A 20,345-nucleotide genomic window follows, 5' to 3' on the forward strand; every position below is an offset into this window, starting at 1 on the left:
AAGTATTTGCCTATTAAAATCCAAACAGCAACTTTTTATATTTCAACTCAATACCACTTGTTTACTGATTACTTTATCTTTAGAAGCTCTAATTTCACCAGCCTATTGTGTTTCTGAATGAACTAGTGAAGACCTGTACTAGAACTAACCAGAACCCCAGAAACTAGACAATCAAATTACAGCTTTCCATTTTTTGGGAAGCTTTCAGATATGTGCATCAAGCTTTCACTGAACATACTGTGTGAGGGTCACTAACCATTGTGTTGTCAAATCACTAGTGTGTCCTTTCATATCAATGCTGTGTTCGTTCAGCTGAAAGCTCTTGTGTATTACTCAATGAAAAGTGAAAGCGAGGAAGTGAAATTAGTGCCTGTTAGTTGTCTAGTGAAGGAGAGAGTAACTGTGACTTCATATCTCACAATGTGAGTTTATAGTTCGCAATCTAACTTTATATATATCTCAGTATCTCCCATCTGACTCAAGGTTTTTGCCAAGCATGCTGGGAAAGGGCAAAATTGACCCAGTAGACTGTGCTTTTGACACCCTGCCGAGAGTTCAGTGACCTTATTACCTGAGATTGTTCTTGTGAAACAGACACCATGTGTTTGTGTGTCACCTGAAACCTTGAACCATGGAAAACCAAGTAAGCAAATAAAGGAAATTCACCCAAGGTGATCTCATTACACGCACACACGCACACGCACACACACGCGCACACACACACACACACACACACACACACACACACACCCCTCTCTTTCTCTCTGTTCTGTTGCTGTCATTGGCTGGCTTGTGTGTGTGTGACCAGGATGTGTTCAGGATATTACTGAATGGGAAACAGTAGTAATAGAAGCAGGAAACACAGTCTATTGTTTTAGGCCTCATTAAACTCCATCATGACTGGCCTCTCTCTCTGTGTGTGTGCGTGTGTGTCCGTCCACTCTAAACATCACCATGTAAAATATGTAGACCTGACACAATACACACTCGGAGTGAATTGTATTATTCGTCTGACACTGAGAGGAAAGCAGATATTATATTCAGCGGTCACTTCATTTTGAAATAAATATTATTGTAAAATGGATAGTTCCGGTCCTTGATGCTGATTGGTAAATAGCGGTGTTTTATTTACGATGAAGCATGGCTATGACCGCTTCACCGAACAGATCTGTGTATCGCTGCGCAACACACTTAGCAATGTAAACAAACAATATTTCATATAATGTATATATTATTTATTAAATAAATCACTGTCAGGGACTATTTTTTCTGGTGGAAGTATGTAATTTAATAATTTTATTACTAAAAAGTAACATAGTACATATATTTTTGGCTTTAATATTTGTTTTGTGTGGTAAACAAAACAAGGCATGCTGTATGAGTATATTGTGAATACTGAAGGCAGTCTTCCACATATTGATAGTGCTTCCCTGAAGCCCGGAGATTATATAGAATATCCCACAAATTGAACGAGCAAGAGAGAAAATCTGTTTCCATCTGGTATTAAAGGTAGGGTAGGCAATTTCGGAGCAGCTAGCTATAGCAAGCTAGCTTTGAAAGCATGAGATCCCACCCTCCCTTCAGAGCATTTCCACCTCCTTCAAAACACATAAAAGCTCACAGCAGATTCTGCAAAGCGTCACAAGAGATGGTGTTAAATGACCTCATGTCTCAAAGCACATAACTTTACAATAATAATGAATGTAAACAACTCACAGAGCTCTAGTTGTACCACCTGACTGCTGCAGATTCATTTCGGCGTTGATAGAGTTGACAGAGAAATTCATACATTCAAGTCTGAGGATGTGAACAGCTCTGGGTAGAACGTTACGGGTTGCCATCTCGTAATTATGGTTACGATGGCGTGAACGCAGCATAAGCTGGTTGTTTTGGTTTGGTGCTGTTCGTTTGTGGCACTCGGTGACTAACATCTGTCTACAACTCTGCATAGTCTCATGCTCCGAAGCAGCTCATGTTCCAGGGTTAGTCTGTTTAAGAGGTGTTCTGATGCATGTTTTTATATATATATATATATATATATATATATATATATATATATATATATATATATATAATATATATAAAAATATGCTTTAGAAACACTTGGATTCTGCTTGCTACTAATTCCTCACACACATACAACATTCGAACCTTCCGTAAAATAATCTTTCATAACGTTTGGAAAGGTTAAATCGAATTATGATATTCGCGGGCTTTACTGCACAGGATGCGCGCTTTGTTTGATGTTACACTTGCAGTGTCCGGTCTCCCCCGTCTGTATTTTCCTTACAAATGCTCTACAAAGGCATCATTTATGTCGTTTGGAGTGCAGTGGACTTATATATTTAAAATATGAAACTCACTTACAGAAGGCTGCTTTCAATTTCAAATGCTGATGCTTTGTTTGTGAAGAGTGCTTGTGCATGCGGCTGTGCGCGACTCCGTGTAAGTGGTTTAATGTAGGCTACTTGTGTCTCAAAATGTTTTTATGACGTAAAATTAATGTAGCCTAAACACTGCCAGTTTTGTCTTAAGGGATTAAATGGACAGGACAAACCGCATTACTTATATTTCAAAAGAGATCCGTGCGTGAATGCAACTTATTAGATCTCCCGCTGTCTATGATGTAACAATCAAACGACAATAAACATGAGAAAGAAATCGTTAATTACTGAAATCACTCCTTGTTTATTGCTTGTAATATGTTTCGTTGCTCCTCTTTATTATTTGCTACTTGCTTGTATGTTTTAAAGTTATATTAGTTTAAAATTTTTAACATACAATTGTTTTAATTAAATTTTTTCAATTTGTAATTATTTTAAAAAGTAGGCCTACTTATAATTACTTACTGTATGTAAGGATATGTAAATGTAAGGATTTTAAGGTTTTTAAGTCAGTAACCTAATCAATTAATAAGAAAAAAAAAAGTAGATCAAGAATGGTTTTTGGAATCGGATCGTGACTCCCAGAATCAGATTGGATAGTGAGGTGACTGAAGATTCCCACCCCTAAAATATATATATATATCATATAATAAAGCACTATTATAAAGCGGTAATGCTTAATTCTAATATATGTATTTTATTGTTATCTCACATGGATCTGCTTTTTTTATAACAGGATGTTTTCTCTACTATAATTTCTATAATACATTTGCGATATCTTAGTAAATAATTAGCAACAAACAATATAATTCTTATTCTCAGTGAATAAAGGTTACTTATTAAATGAAAGGATTGAAAAAATGATTGCATAACTACCAAATAGGTGGCGATGTGCCCTAAGTTATGTAAATCACCATTAAACTAAAGAAGTAGAATGGCGCGCTTTTTCTTAGCGTCTGTTTCCATGGTGAATCGTCGATTCGTCACTCTGTTGAGAATGTCTTGTGTGTTAACCGGGAACATACTCTGGGATGGCTGAACTTACTCCCGGATGCATTTTTTGGAACCAGCATACCTCGAGTAAGCAAGGTTTGGGTTAATCAACCGAGAGTTCAGGGTGACGGGTATAAGTTGACATTGCTTTCTGGAATACCGCCCAGGTGCGCAGAGGTATAGAAATACATATGTTAGCAGGTAGGACATCGTATCATTACATTCGGACCAAATGCAATGACTGGACAAACATTTTTTGGTCCTGAGACTTCCACAGAAGATATATGTACTTTTTTTTTTATATTTAGATCACATTTGTTATTGATTGCTATCAGGGTGGGAGGATGATGACATCTCTCGGAAATGAGTTTTTGCAGGGTGGGATGTCTGTGAAAGGGTTACTTTGCTTCACGTCATGCCTAACAAACGCCCTTCAGCCATGACTGTATTCACAGTACAGCTCACCTCAGGAACCTTATTGCTTTTCTATAAACATTTAGTGAATATAGATGCCTATCTAATATAGTTGCATTGATGTCATGTGAATGTTTGTGTCTGCCTGAACAAATGTTAATCACACTGAATTTTAACATTGAACATTCATCTTGGTGTGAACAGGCCTTGAAGTTGAATAGTTGAATACTGAGGGTTTAGGGTTTGATCAAATCAGTATGATCTGTTGTAATAATGATGTTTGACTTAGTAAATACCACTAATCAGAGTGCAAACAGTGAAGAAACAATAAAGGACAGCAGAAATGGAGAAAAATAAAGAGACTGCATTTCCTCATGGTGACTGATGTCACCACCCGTGTGTGTGAATATCTGAAGAGGGTGTGGTGAGCTGTGAAAAGGAAAGTCTATATTCAGAGCTGTCATTATGGAGAGAGAGAGAGTGTGTGTGTGTGTGTGTGTGTGTGTGTGTGTGTGTGTCTACTATATTTTAAGACAAATTTGTACCCAGAAGTAAGCTAAACCTGACAAAACCTCCTTTTGGGGACGTCCTCATTTGTATAACAGTATAAAAATAAAGTTTTGAAACGTCTGTGTGTGTGTGTGTGTGTGTGTGTGTGTGTGTGTGTGTGTGTGAGATGGTTGCATTTCCTCCACTGAACAGCAGCAGGTTAGGGTATGTGAAATGATTCACTGTGGTTTTCCAGTGGCTGTTCCACCGACACACACAACTCATATTACACTGTCATTCTCTCTAGATGTTCAGCTCACCTCACACTCCTCAATGATTTTCCAGCACACACACACACACACACACACATACATACATACACACACAGTTCATTGTTGTTTTATGTTAGCTTGGGTCAGTAAATAGAAACAGATAACTTTTAATGGTAACACTTCTCAATAAGGTTCATTTGTTAACATTATTTAACAAACATTATATTAACTAACATGAACTAACCATAAGCAATACATTTGTTACTGTATTTGTTAATCTTTGTTAATAAAAATCCAGCTGTTCATAGTTTGTTCATGTTAGTTCACAGTGCATTAACTAATGTTAACAAATACAACTCTTGATTTCAATAATGTATTATTAATAAATTTTGAAATTAACAAAGATGAATAAATGCTGTATAAGTGCTGTTCATTATTAGTTCGTGTTAGCTAAAGTAGTTAACTAATGTTAACTAATGAACCTTATTGTAAAGTGTTGCCCTTTTAATTTTAATAATGTAATAGTAAATGCTGTAATTAAAATTAATTAAGATTAAATAATGCGTTAGAAGTGTTTTAATTGTTATTTCATGTTAACCAATGTACTTAACTAATGTAAAAAATTGGAACCTTGTTTTAAACTGTTATTGTTTTTATAGTATAAAAAGTTTTGTCAGATTTAACTCACTTATAGGTACAAATTGATTACCAAAATATAGTTTATTAAGTACACACACACACACACACACACACACACACACACACACACATTTTTTTACATATTATCCAAAGCAGAAGTTCAATCAAATCTGAAGTGTTCCTTCAGAACAAATGGACTCTCTCTCTCTCTCTCTCTCTCTCTCTCTCTCTCTCTCTCTCTCTCTCTCTCTCTCTGTGGGTGGGTGGGTGGGTGGGTGTGAGAATTAAATTCACAAAATAGAAAACACAAGCAAAACAGAAAACAACAGCAAGTCAACTGCAAAATATAAAACGGAACTGATGGTACTTAAGGGCAGTTAATTGGACAGATTCAGTGTCAATTTACTTATGAGTATTAGACTTTTGAAACACGTGTCATGAGGGTAAAGTGTCACCCCATGTTCCCAGAATGCACCACTCCACGCCCTGTTCCACTGCTCCGTCCAGCTGAAATTCACCACATCTCTCTTTCTTCACTGTAACCCTGCTGCTGTGACTCAGAGATCTTTGCAAAAAGCAAGTTGGCACCATTATGACTAAAAGTTTGCTAACGGGTATTTCCTACTAAAGCAAGACGGTATTTGACTTCAATATTGGTCAAGCGCATCCATAGCAGAATGGTGGGCATGGACTTGGACGTTTTATGAAGAGACACAATTGCTTTAAAGGATGAGCATCAAGAAAGAAAGCTTTCAGTTGTGTGGAATTTTATGGATGAACAAAAATGATACAGAATAATACAGATATCTTCATTTGTGTTTCAAAGATGAACAAAAGTCTTATGAGTTTGGAATAACATGAGGGTGAAATGACAATTTTCATTTTTTGGTCAAATAATCCTTTAAACCACATAATACACTAAGCATATAATAAAGACAAAACAATTAAATGAGCAGTCCTGCTGCAGATAAATAAACACACACACACACACACACACGCCCTGCCCACTCTGTTCAATTTACAGTCAAGGACGTCACGTGAGATAACCCAACCTCGTGTCCTTCATTAACAAGAACTGGAAAGTGAAAATGAAAGAGAAAACAACCTTCCTGCAGTTCTCTCTGTTCCTGTTATATGTGTGTGTGTGTGTTTTTTCAGTTGTTCGTAGCATATCCTGACCGTCATAACAACTCAGAGGAGAGCAGAATCAACAAATGAATCCATAGGCCATGTGTTTTCAGACCCCATGCAGTGACTCGGATATTTACTCTGCCCAGCCCAAAACGTAATGAGTCATTCGTGTCCGATAGGAACACAACAGATGGTGCTTTGGGATCCAAGAAATTAGTGGAAAACATGTGGTCTACCTATACATTATTTTTGCACCTGGGGAGCCCAAAATAGTCCTAGGTGACTATTTTGCTAAATTTTTAAATGCACTTCAGCCCTGTGATGCCCACCAACGGCATCTATCAATTTGCAAGTTTTGAGACATTTTGTGCACGTGATGCTCAAAAATTATTGGCAGCTTAGGCTCAATTTTTGTTTTTTGGTGAGTTCCTCACATTCAGTGCCCAAAACCGCTGTCTATTATGGCTTGCTAAGTTTTGTTTTACTAGCTTGCTATTTTTGTGCCTAGTACACTTTTTAGTCAGACGACTTGTTAAAATGCTAGCTTGCAAGGTGTCGAAGTTACTAGCTTGCTTGTTTTTTTGTCTGTGACAGTTTCTAGTCAGACGACTCGCTAATATGCTAGCGTGCAAGGTTTTGAGATTATTAGCTTGCTAGGTTTGTGCCTGTGACACTTTCTAGTCAGGTGACATTTTGAGGTTAGTAGTTTGCTACTTTTGTGCGTATGACACTCCGGTGACTAGCTAATATGCTAGAGTGCAAGATTTTGAGGTTACTAGCTTGTTAGGTTTGTGCCTATGGCACTCAGACGACCAGCTAATATGCTGGAGTGCAAGATTTTGATGTTATTAGCTTGCTATGTGTGTGCGTATGACACTTTCTAGTCAGGTGACTTGTTAATATGCTAACGTGCAACATTTTGAGGTTAGTAGCTTGCTAGTTTTGTGCCTATGACACTTTATAGTCTGACAACTCATTAATATTGCAAGTGTGCAAGGTGTTGAGGTTATTAGCTTTCTAGTTTTGTGCCTATAACACCTTCCAGTCAGGTGACTTGCTAATATGCTAACGTGCAAGATTTTGAGGTTACTAGCTTGCTAGGTTTGTGCCTATGACACTTTCTAGTCAGGTGACTTGTTAATATGCTAGCATGCAAGATTTTGAGGTTACTAGCTTGCTAGTTTTGTGCCTGTGATACTTACTTTCTAGTCAGGCGACTCGCTAATATGCTAACATTCAAAATTTTGAGGTTACTAGCTTGTTAGCTTTGTGCCTGACACTTTCTAGTCAGTTGACTAGTTAATTTGGGGATTTTAGTTAGTCAGCTAGTTAAGTTGACTAGTTAATTAGTCCTGGGAGTGAATCTCAAGGGGGGGATGGAGTTCCTGTTCAAAATATAGAGGATTTCTATCTTTTGTCCATGTAATAGCCTCCAAACGCTACGCAAATGTCATGTATAAATATAGCGGGATTTTCTGCAATTTTCTGCGATTTTTAAAATATAAGATATGTCCCCAAAATATGCTAGGTTTTGTGGTTACTAGCTGAATAGTTTTTTTTTTTTTTTTTTTTTTTTTGCCAATGACACTTTCTAATTAGGCAAATCACTAAAATGCGAGCTTGCAAGGTTCTGAGATGCTAACTCTTGCTCAAATGTTTAGGTAGGCAGAGCGCTAGGTTTTGAGACACAGCTATAGTCTCTTCATGACTTCATCTCTAGGAACTAGTCTGTGTGTAAGAGTAAGAAACGTTTTAGTCGTGTGTAAAAAAAAAACAACAAAAAAAAACGGAAGTTGATCATATTTTTAGAATGGTTGCTTCTGGTGCCCTGTGTGTGTGTCTTTTCTGAGTGTATAAATGTGTGTGTTTGTGTCAGATGACTGGTGCGTCACTCTGACAGGATGTGAATTGTATTTGATTGACACAATAGTTTGAGAGGAACCCACCACAGGTTCTCTTTGTTTACTCCCAGCATGCATTGCATTCAGCATCACTTTTCTCAGACATCATTTGAAGTTCCTGTATGTTGTTTTCCTCTGTATATCTCCCCATCATCTCATTCTCCTTCTCTATGGAGCGGACGTTATGAACATGAGTAAGTGGTTGCCGTGGAGAAAGCGCAGCTTTTTCAGAAAGCACAGGAAGAAGTTTTCTTTTCCTCTGTTAGGTAAGCGCGCACTCTTTTACTTCCTGATTCACAAAACGCTTTTGCACTTTTCAGATTTTTTTGTTTCAGCTTCAGTTATACTCAGGTAATTCTGAAGCTTGTACACACACTTTCAGATACTGTACACTCATCAGTCTGTGTGTTGTAACAATAGGTGTGTGTCTGTGATCACAGTTGAGTTATTGTTTGATGTTTATGTGTATCATAGTTCGTGTAACTCTTTTGGGTGTGTGTAATCAGAGTTATCTGACTGTACCTCTGTAAATCTCTTTCATAATATAAAATTTAATCCAAGAAAAGTCTGTAATATATACACATTCAGTTTACACATTCGATGCCTAAAACCACTATATATTATGGCTTGCTAAGTTTTGTGCACACATATTTGAATTCTATGGTGTTACATATCAGGACATAATAAAAAAATCATCTGGTCCTTGGCAGGTCTTAAAATTTGGTAAGTACAACCTCAGATGAACAACAACACATGACGTATTACACCATGTCATGGTTTATTTAACAAAAACTAGGTCAACATGGATATAAAACCAACAGGTGAAGGTGCATAAAATATAATAAAGTCTGTAATAATAAAAAAAAAACAAAAAACAAAAAAAACAAAGCAATCAAAACAAACCTGGCACAGCAACATTGTCTCAATCAATGCTGTGTGTTTGAGGCAGGACTTTGTTTTTCTGACCAGTGGCAGACTGGGGCAGTTTTTCAAAGACAGTAGCTGCGTTTCCAATACCATTAAGTTGCAAATTGAAAATCCGCCTGATGGAAACGTCAATTTCGCAAAAACTCCCACATATCGCAAAAAACTTTTTACGCTTACATGAGGTGGTTTTTCAGGCAATTTGAAAAAGGAATATTTTGCAAAACTGCAATGGAGAGGTCCATTTGCAGGTCACCTGGCGTACGTAAAAGTCGATCATTCTTTTAAAGATGGCGCGGTGTGTTTGGACAGAAGACGAGACCGAGTTCTTTATTAAACTCGTAAAAGACAAAATAATTACGGGAATACTGGATTCTAAAGAAATTGCACAATTTATCAAGGGAGAAACACCCAGAAACACGTCATACATGGCCGCTCCCAAGTATAAGGGGCTTTCCTTGCCATTAATGCTTGGATAACACACCTACGTCTACTTCGATTAAAAATAATGGCTAGTGCAGTGGCTGGGATATACTTAAACCCACTGATATCCGTCACCATGATTTTTTGAATGTCTTATAGCGAGAGTTTATAGTCGCATAACATCAGTTAATGGAAACAGCGCCATTTCGCAATATATTTTTTTTATCGACATTTAGAAAATATCACAAAAGTTTTGCGCAAATCTGTAATGGAAACCCGGCTAGTTAAAATTTCAGAGTTATTCTGCAAAGAAAGTTTATAGTTCCAAAATTCCATTCCATCACATTCCCCTTAGTCGTCACGGTGACCTGCCATATGGTTGTCAGGGTGACCCACAGAGTCGGTCATGCTCTTGCTCTTATGCATGCTGGGATGCCATTCCACAGAGACGTGTGTGTGTTCTACCAGTGGAGCACAGCATACATGCCCACTGCCCACCTCCCTCTCCCTCTCTCTCTCTCTGCCCACCTCCCTTTCTCTCTCCCTCTCTCTCTCTCTCTGTGTTTTCTGTCACTCTTTACTATAAGTGAGTATAGAGGAGACAGGAATGTTTATTTGGACAGAATAATTCCATTTGTTCTCTCTTTGCTTTTCTCCATCATCTGTTGGTTTATGACTCAATGGCTATGCACAGTATGAAATTCAGAGGTAGGCGACTATAGAACTGATGCATTTGTGTGTGTGTGTGTCTATAGTGATGGTTGTGTTATTGAGCATGATAGTGTTAAAATCAAATATTTAGTACATTGTTTTGTGATTGTTGTGTGTTTTCAGAACCTATTAGCCAGTTAGATTTCACTGCTAAAAGTCAAATACAATAAAGATCTAGTTTAACAAATGATCAAAGCATGTTTTTCACATAGTCATTCTGTCAGGTGTGCAGATTTAACCTATTGAATGGTCACTGCATCTCTCTTTTTGGTTTCTCTGACCCAGTGACCTGTTGCAAAATATTAACTGCCTAGATATGTTTGCTTTTTATGTTAGCCACTGTATTGATGCTTAACAGCAATATTTCTTCCCCTTATAATGCTATTCAGTATTTCTTTCAGTAAGTCATAATTAAATTTTTTTTAAAGACCATTTTCCACCTCTGAATGAGTCTTTTGGCTGCTGTGACTTTAGGAATTTTATACACAAATGAGCTCCATTGTGATTGGCTAACCTCTGGTGTAGTAATACTGTCAGAGCAGGTCAAGTTGCTGAATTCTGAGTAGGTTTGGACATGTAAATGTGGGTGGTCATATGCCAATGAGCTTTGAGTTGTGAAGTTATGACCAAGATGATTTCTTCTGGTTGAGTCATTTTTGCAGTTTAGTTTCAGTAAATGTTCTGGATAAACTGGAAATGAATTTGTGAGTATTGTGTCTACATGGAATGGCATATCAAACTTTCACTTCAAAAGTCATATTGTTTATGATATGACTGTGTTTTTGAATTCCTTTTTGAAAACAAGCGTTTTTCTTGATCTCTGCCTTCACGCAGACAAGCTCAGGCAGGAGTTCACAGTGGAGGTGGAACCACCGCCTCAATTATGGGAGTTTTATGCATTATGGAATGTCCCATGTCATAATATCCCATATAAGCAGCTGCTGCACAGCCGTAATCAAAATGCACAGAAACAAGCACATGTTTAGCTAGCTATCTAAAAGAGCACAAACTATAATTTTTTGTTGTTTTTAAATAAGTATGAAATATAAATACTCTGGACTTTTTCATAATGACAGTTTTGTGAACTTTGGCCTCAGCTTGTCTGTGTATTGCTAAATGACTCTGAGTTGTAATTCTGTTCTGTCCCATGCTGCATAGCACACATGCCTACAGTCAGACAGGCAGCGATGAACAGCACAGTTTGACGGACACAGTTTAACACAGATATGCACACGCACACACGCACACAATGTTTGTGAGCGTGGGGCTGCAGATTCACTCTAGGAATGTCAGGGTTTAGATAAAAGGCAAGTGTTTGCTTGTGTGTGTGATAGAGCAGGATGTGTGTGTTCATTGCATGTTTCTGACTGTTGTAAAATCCCACATTAGGTAGGATTGGCACACCCTTGTAAAATAGTAATATATTTAAAATACATTTGTTTCATGCTAAGTATAGTTTAAATCTATTAACATAATTACTGACATATCCCTTGAGACTTACTGATATAAAAATTATTATTAAAATTTATTTGGAGTACTACTTGTGCACAATGGACATTTCTTAATATTAAGCTTGAAAAGCGTGTTTGTCACTATTAATAAGGATTGTATGTTCTTTGAAAAAAACATGTCTTTAAATGCAAGATATTTAAAGTGTACCTAAAAGTACACTGTAAAACCTGATAAGTTCAGAGATGCCGATTACCTCAAAAATGTAAGTAAAGCAACTCAAATCTTTTAAATAAATAATAATTACAAATAACAATTAAGTCAAACAGAATTTTTTTAATTTTAGTTTTATTTAATGTTTAAGTCCACTGTACTTAAAGGGTTAGTTCACCCAAAAATGAAAATAATGTCATTTATTACTCACCCTCATGTCGTTCCACAACCGTAAGACCTTCGTTGATCTTCGGAACACAAATTAAGATATTTTTGTTGAAATACGATGGCTCCGTGAGGCCTGCATAGCCAGCAATGACATTTCCTCTCTCAAGATCCATTAATGTACTAAAAACATATTTAAATCAGTTCATGTGAGTACAGTGGTTCAATATTAATATTATAAAGCAACAGGAATATTTTTGGTGCGCCAAAAAAACAAAATAACGAGTGATGGCCGATTTCAAAACACTGCTTCATGAAGCTTCTGAGTGTTATGGATCTTTTGTGTCGAATCATGATTCGGATCGCGTGTCAAACCGCCAAACTGCTGAAATCACGTGATTTTGGCACTCCGAACCGCTGATTCGCAGGCCTCGCTGAGCCATCGGATTTCAACAAAAATATCTTAATTTGTGTTCCAAAGACTAACATAGGTCTTATGGGTGTGGAACGACATGAGAGTGAGTAATAAATAACATTATTTTCATTTTTGGGTGAACTAACTCTTTAAAACTATGGTTTACCATACATAATGTTTCTTATTTTTCAGTTATTTTGATGCAGTGGTTGTAAAACCCAAGAAGTTCAGAATACTCAAAACATTTAAGTAAACAACTCAAGGATTATTCTAGTAGAACATAAAAAAAAATATTTTATGCTACCCAAATTTAATAAATATTAGTTCATTGAAATATTGCAATGAACTAACACCTAATCTTTAAAGTTCAGTTTTAGTTAGCAACAGCACACACTAATGTAACCACCAAAGAGACTATCACTATTTACTTGCATGCACTGTTAAACATGCAGTATATATAGTCTTGAGGTTTCATAGCCCATTCTCGACCTAACCACAGGCACTACTCTTCATCACGATGGTAACCTAAAAACTTCAACATTACAGAAACACCTTTAAATACCAAAATAACAGAACATTAAACAATAACACATCTTCCCCTGTATTAATCTTGTGAAAAAACACACAAAATAACACTTAATTTCAACATTTATTCTCCCTTACACAGTGTGACGCAAAGCATGCTGGGAACTTGAAATCTTCTGCAACTCAGTTTAATGTTGAATGGACTCTTCTGATAACGTTGGTTACGTCGGTAACATCGGGAACGACATGACATGGATGACATCACTTTATATCGCTCAGTAAACTTAAATAATAATAATTGAACTATCAGTGTTTACTCAAATGTTGAGCTACACAAAAATAAAACTAAACTCCTTGTTAAGAAAATGTAATTGTTTTAAGTTGCATCAATGATTTAATAGACTTTAATTGAAGATTAGTAAATACAGTAACAAATGTATTGCTCATGGTTAGTTCATGTTAGTTAATATATTAACTAATGTTTAACTAATAAACCTTATTGTAAAATGTTACCTTTTTTTTATTTTAAACTACGGTAATGAGAATGATGGGTTTTTTTTTGCATTACAGTAATGGGAGTGAGTTTTTTGTAATGTGAATGAGATAATGAGAATGTGGATTTTTGCAATACACATTTAGAATTTTTTTTTTTTTTTTTTCTAGACATTATGGTGATGACAATTGTATGGCATATGTGCTCAATTGCAATGAAAATGCCACTATGTAAATTTACTTAATGGTCTTAAGACTAGGCATCATTTTCTACTACATTTTTTACCCAAACTATCTACTATTACCCAAACAAGATTTTGACCATTTAGAGCCGTCAGTTGTTCGGATGTGAAGATGACCGATGACATCTGCATTATTGATAGTGACGATGATGGGTTTCTTCCTATGTGTGATAGATGTGTTTCTCACTGCTAGGTGGTGTGTGGTGTGCGTGTGTGTGGTGTGTGCGCGCGTGTGTGCGCGTGTGTGTGTGTTGTGGTGTACTCTCCTTCACACCATCTCTCTTGCCTGTGGTGCATTCCTGGCTTTCTGGCCCTCATCTATAGTCACACACTCTCAAAAGATCAGGGGACCTGGCAGGCTGGTGGTCTTAACCTTTGATCCCTCTAGAGTTCAAACTGGTTTACACAGTGATTTTTGTTATGAACACTCGTGTGTGTGTGTGTGTGTGTGTGTGTGTGTGTGTGAGTCTTGTCCCTTAGTAACAGGATCTCACACTGGCTCTGTGTAGATTCAGACAGGGATATATGAACAACAGACACATTGTGGCACTAATGCTGTAAAGTTTTGAATTGATCCTACGTTAGACCCCGCCTCTTCCTGCTGTGGGTCAGCTTTGATTGACAGTTCCAAGAAAGCATCTTATTGGTGACTTACTTGACTTACACCTCACGGTATCTTGCAGTTTATAACCTGTCAACGAGTAACTTGTTTAAAGGCCTGTAGCTAAGAGTAGTCCCACATGGAATTTGCAGAGTTTTTTTTGTGGTGGAAAATTTGCAGAACTCTGTGGAATGAAAAATTTGTCTTAATATTTGTTTAATTCATATTTTTTGTTATATTGTATTTGCCCTATTGTTTGTAATTAGCTTATTTATTATTTTTAATAATAAAATAAAAAATAATTATAACGTGATATATATCATTATAGTGAAATAAAACTTCTCATATCGTGAAATAAGATTTTGTCACGTGCCATAAAATCCTTTCTAACTTTTTCTTTCTCCTCTTTCCTTCTCTTTTCAGATGAACATGATGCGGTACAGAAAAAGACCTTCACGAAGTGGATCAACGCACAATTCTCCAAGGTAACGGAAGATTCCCGCTCATGCTGAACTTCTGAACTTCTGCTTTGATGGCTGGTTTCATAGTGGCCGTCTCGTCAAGAGCCACTCAAGTTTGGCAGACATGTGAAACTTTGTGTTCTTCCCTTAAGCAATAATGCGCTCAAGGTTGTTCTACAGTGTATTGTGAAATATAGTCAGTGCTAAAGCATGACATGCAGAAGAGCGACTGTATTATGCAGCTCAACCTTGAGTGTCTTATAACACAGTCACCACATGATTAGGATATAAAGGACACAAATATTCTCAAAAGGATTTTTTTATTAATCACATTTATGAATTCTTTTGTCTGTTAGCTATATACTGTATAATAGTCTATAGAATGAAGATCATCAAAAGGAATAAATATCGACACTACTGCAAGAAATTATTACTTTTATTCAGCAAGGACACATTAAATTAATCAAAAGTGACAGTAAAGACATTTATAATGTTACAAAATATTTCTGTTTACAAATAAATGCTGTTCTTCTGAACTTTCTATTCATCAGAATCTTGAAAAAATACCACAATTTTCACAAAAAAATATTTATTACAGCATCTTTAAACATCTTTCAATCATAAATGTTTCTTGAGCATCAAATCAGCATATCAGAATGATTTCTGAAGGATCATGTGACACTGAAGCCTGGAATAATGATGCTGAAAATTCAGCTTTGATCACAGGAATAAATTACTCTTTACTGTATATTCACATAGAAAACAGCTATTTTAAAGTGTAATAAGTTTTCTGTCTGTAATATGCAAATCAGCCTCCGTGATTCAAACAGATCATTTCAGTCCTGTGGCTTCTGATTTGCATAAGTACACTGAAAATCCTGCAGTCATGTTTCAGTGGTGTTTGGTATCTGTGGTCAGAGAGCTCTGCTCTGTCTCAGGTTAATCACATCACTCTCTCGCATAATTAATGATAATGAGAGCACCCCGTTTAAAGTTTCATGACTAGGACATGCACAAAAGCATCCCACCCTGCAAAAACTCATTTCTGGGAGACAATGAATACAGCAAAATAAAGAAATGAATAATAAATTACATGACATTACATTATATTATATTCATTTGCGTAAGCTGCGCAACACGTGTTCATTCATTCAGTAGTATCCGTGTACCGAAAGTGAACGTTACGTAGAGTGTGCTGAAGTAAGAGCCGAGGGTCTCGACAAAATCTGAACGCAAGAGGTCACAGGAAACGTGTTTGAAAGCGTGATAATACCAGGTTCACCGAAAACGCATCTTAATTCTAGGTGGAAATAGGGCTTCTCTCTCACTCGCTCGAGTTCTGGGATATTGCATATAATTTGCGGGTGTCAGGGAGTTGCTATTAATATACGGGAGACTCCTGGAACTTCCGGGAGAGCTGGGATGCCTGTGTATGTTATTGTTTGGATGTTAAAATGTTGTATGCAGTTGGGTTGATTTCCCAGTGACATCAACTTTCTGCTTTGTTTGTTTACTTGTTTTTTGTTGAGGAAGAACTTGATAAATGAATTGTATTAATGTTACTTTAATGTCATGTGTTTTAGACGGGGAAGACGCCCATCAAAGATATGTTCTCTGACCTGAGAGACGGCAGAAAACTTCTCGATCTCCTGGAGGGACTGACTGGAAGCACACTGGTGGGTGTGTGTGTGTGATGGTTGGGAGGGTTTGAATAGCGGTTGGGTTTAATGTTTCTGAACTATGCGTTTATATTTAGCCTCAACCAAACACTAATTTTGAGTTACACACACAGACAGACCGTTTGAGTGACAGCTGAGAGCTGACAGAGGCTGTAGGCTTCGTCTTCATCTGTTTTCTTCATCATTTGCAACCTGCTGATTATAACCGCACACACACTTTCACAGTAACCCTCATGTGTGATGTATGTAAAGTACTGTGGTGATACAGTGAATTGTATCAGTCACTCTGAAACTGAATGATTACCATTTTCTTATTTTCATGGTATTTACATAGTACTGTTAAGTAGGTGATGAATCAAACATTTACACAGTATCTTTGTGATGATTTTGGCCATTAGGTTTCCATTAAATTTCTTCTCTCAAATCTCACTCAATGAGAGTGTGTATATGATGTCAAGAGATGTTTATAGCATTCCTGCTTTAAACTTTAGCAGTAGTGGAGTTTGATTCTTTTCCATGATTCATTTGAAACTGTCTCTTTGAAACTTCATTTAGTGATTCGTTTATAGTAAAAAATGTTGCTGCATTGCTTATCTAATGTTTATTATTTTAAATAAACTATTATTAATAGTTATAATAATTATTCATTGTTAATTATAATTATTAAATAATTCTTATCATTATTGTTTTAATATAGGGTGAATTCAGGTTTATTGGGACACCTTTTCCAAGTCATCTCAATGTCAAACTCACCCTGAATTCACCCCTAATCATTTTATTAAATAAAAATATTTTATAAATAATGTATGCAGCTTTTTAAATATAGCTTCTTATTACTCTGTGTAGTTATATTTGTGCATAGATATTAATATTAAAATATCATTTTTGTTCATTTAGTGAAAAACTGGAAAAGATGATTTTTTATTTATTTTAATCACATTTTGTTTAAATTGTTCTTTTGATTGGGGGAAAAAAAAATACCCATGTAATTTTACAGCAAATACAATACATATCAAGATATATACTGAAGATTGTCAAAAGGGGAGAAAAAAAAAATCTATGCTACTATTAAAAAGTTTGGGCTCAGTAAGATTTATTTTTTACTTCTTTTCAATACTGATAATAATCAGAAATGTTCAGCTTTGATCACAGGAATAAATTACATTTAAACATATATTACAAAAGAAAAGAGGTATTGTAAATTGTAATAATAGTTCACATCGATACTGTTTTACTGTATTTTTGATCAAATAAATACAGCCTTAGTGAGAGACTTCTTTCAAAGACATTTAAAAAATGTTACCAACCCCAAACTTTTAATGCATTTTTGTCTATCACCCAGCCTTATTCCAAGGTATTTCAAAGAATTTGTTGTACAGTCATGGTGCACGTTCAAGAACATAGTAATACTGTGGCACTTTTTTTGTATTGTACTGTAAATCTGTAAGCGTGACTATATGGAGTAACTCTCTCTCTCTCACAGACCAAAGAGCGTGGCTCTACCAGAGTTCACTCCCTCAACAACGTCAACCGAGTCCTGCAGGTCCTTCAACAGAACAGCGTGAGTCTCTGTTTCTACCTTCCTGTGTGTCCTTCTGCTGGGAGACTCTCTGGGCTCCGGCTGCGGGCCAGAATTATTTTTATTTCTTTCCTCGTATCAGCTGACAGACGCGGCCTGAGGAACGTACTGCAAGGGCAGTCTAATTAAAATGCTTTACAGTTCTTGTGTGTCTTTTAGGGACATTAGAGTATGGTTTTGACGGCAAGGTCTCTACATTTTGACATGTCCTCTGTCTTTGATGGCTTGGGGTCAGAGAGACAAATCAGAAGCACACAAACACAGATGCTATAAACAATCTGCACAATCCTGTCACATTCATTCATATTCCAAATCATTGTCCTTGGTAGTGCTGTCATTAAAGTATGTTATGAAGCTCAAGGCAAGCAGTCAATTTACTCCAAATTCACTCAATATTCTTTTGACGAGAAAACAAGGATGATTTATAATTCTCAGTACACATTTCTGACAACACCAAATATAGGTACACAACACTAAAAAGATATAGCGGAAAGGGTATCACAATGCCAACACTCTCAGAATGGCCAAGTATTGGATGATTAATTGGCCTGGCCGATCATTACCCTGTCATTAGCTGAGCTCTATCCATTCACACGGCACAGATTCCTGTTTTAATCGCTTAACCCACAAAACCGGATCTCTCTCAGTCTAGTGCAGGTTGAAGTGGTGTTTCATCACACCTGGTCCAGATGTTTGCTGATCCTTCAGTAATCTCCCATAAATACAGCCACATACCTAAAAGATGTTGCTGTTGGTTGAATAATTTCTTTGATTTTTACACACCCATTTGCTGCGTTCCAAATCGATTACTTCCCTACTATATAGTATGCCAAAAACCGTACGCTAACATAGTATGCCCAAATTCATAAAACAGTAGGTAAAAAGTCCCCAGATGACCTACTACTTCCGGCAAAATTCTGAGGTGCATTTGATGGACACTTTACTATCCCATGAGGCCCCGGAGAGGATTTATGAATGACAGTAAAGCGCCACAACTGACGCTGGTAGGTCACATGACCATAACAACATGTCGAATGTAGTACGTCCAGATTACCTTCATACTATATAGAACATACTTTTTAGCGTTCACGATGTAAGTTCAAATTCAAATGCAATTCCTACTCAGTACGTGATTTCGAACGCAGCGTTTGTGATCAGGTTCAGTTCACTCTCACTAGCGAGAGACGCTTGTGTTTGTGGTTGACTCTCTAAGCAAACACGACATCTTAAGTGGAAGAGTAACTGCAGGTTTGGTTAATCTACACCTGTAAATCAGTGTGATGAGTCAGACAGGACCCGTAATCCTCTCTAAACACTCACATTTCTCAGTTTAGGTGAAGGCTAATAATAACAGATTGGGAACAACTGTGTGTTTATATATTCCATACATTTCAATATGACACAGTATGCAAAACATTTAACTTTTGTAATGTGACATTTTTGAGTTCAGCTGGAAATATTGTAGGTCAGACTCAGGACTGTCATTAACTGTGGATGTATTAGTTGTTTCAGAGGTGGAGAAAGTTTTTACATACACTTTGATGAAAGATTATGAAAATAATTTTTGGTAACATTTTACAATAAGGTCCCATTAGTTGATGCGTTAAAGGATTAGTTCACTTTCAAATGAAAATTACCCCAAGCTTTATTCACCCTCAAGCCGTCCTAGGCTTATATGACTTTCTTCTTTCTGATGAACACAATTGGACAAATATTAATAAATATCCTGACGCATCTGAGATTTATGATTGCAGTGAACAGGATCAATGAGTATGAGCTGAAGAAATTGCCTCCATTCACATCCATCCATCCATAACTGTGATTTAATAAATGCTTTAGATGTATTTTCATTGTTGGTTCATGTTAGTTAATGTAGTTAACAAATGGAAACTTATTGTAAACTGGTACAGGATTTGTCTTTTTTTCCTGGATTAACTTGCACTGATGAATTTTTGCACAGTAAACCGGAAACATTTATTAAGAACAAGTTTCTGTATCTATGCACTTTTATTTGAACTTAAACAAGTTTTTTTTTTTTTTTTTCATTGTGTATTTTTTTTTTTTTTTTTGTTGAATAGTTTTATTATTTTTGTTTAATTCTGTTGTATGAACAATTCTTTTTTGATCTTGTTTTATTCTTTCAGGTGGATCTGGTGAATATTGGAGGTACTGATATCGTAGATGGGAATCATAAGCTTACTCTAGGACTCATCTGGAGTATCATACTGCACTGGCAGGTCAGA

General features: G+C 36.5%; 1 protein-coding gene across 5 annotated transcripts in view; it reads left to right on the forward strand.

The window, feature by feature from the left end:
• utrn (utrophin) overlaps positions 1 to 20,345 on the forward strand; it is a 222,703-nt gene that overhangs the window by 14,289 nt on the left and 188,069 nt on the right. For 3 of the 5 annotated variants that reach the window (XM_051880130.1, XM_051880128.1, XM_051880126.1), the window contains exons 3-6: positions 14,807 to 14,868; positions 16,428 to 16,520; positions 18,007 to 18,084; positions 20,247 to 20,339. In XM_051880130.1, coding sequence (XP_051736090.1) covers positions 14,807 to 14,868; positions 16,428 to 16,520; positions 18,007 to 18,084; positions 20,247 to 20,339 — 326 coding nt within the window. Of the gene's footprint in view, positions 1 to 8,285; positions 8,490 to 10,212; positions 10,279 to 14,806; positions 14,869 to 16,427; positions 16,521 to 18,006; positions 18,085 to 20,246; positions 20,340 to 20,345 lie in introns of those variants that run through there. The other 2 variants (XM_051880127.1, XM_051880129.1) reach the window with 2 other exon arrangements.

Source organism: Ctenopharyngodon idella, chromosome 22 (genome assembly GCF_019924925.1).
Source record: "Ctenopharyngodon idella isolate HZGC_01 chromosome 22, HZGC01, whole genome shotgun sequence".
Lineage (NCBI taxonomy): Eukaryota > Metazoa > Chordata > Actinopteri > Cypriniformes > Xenocyprididae > Ctenopharyngodon > Ctenopharyngodon idella.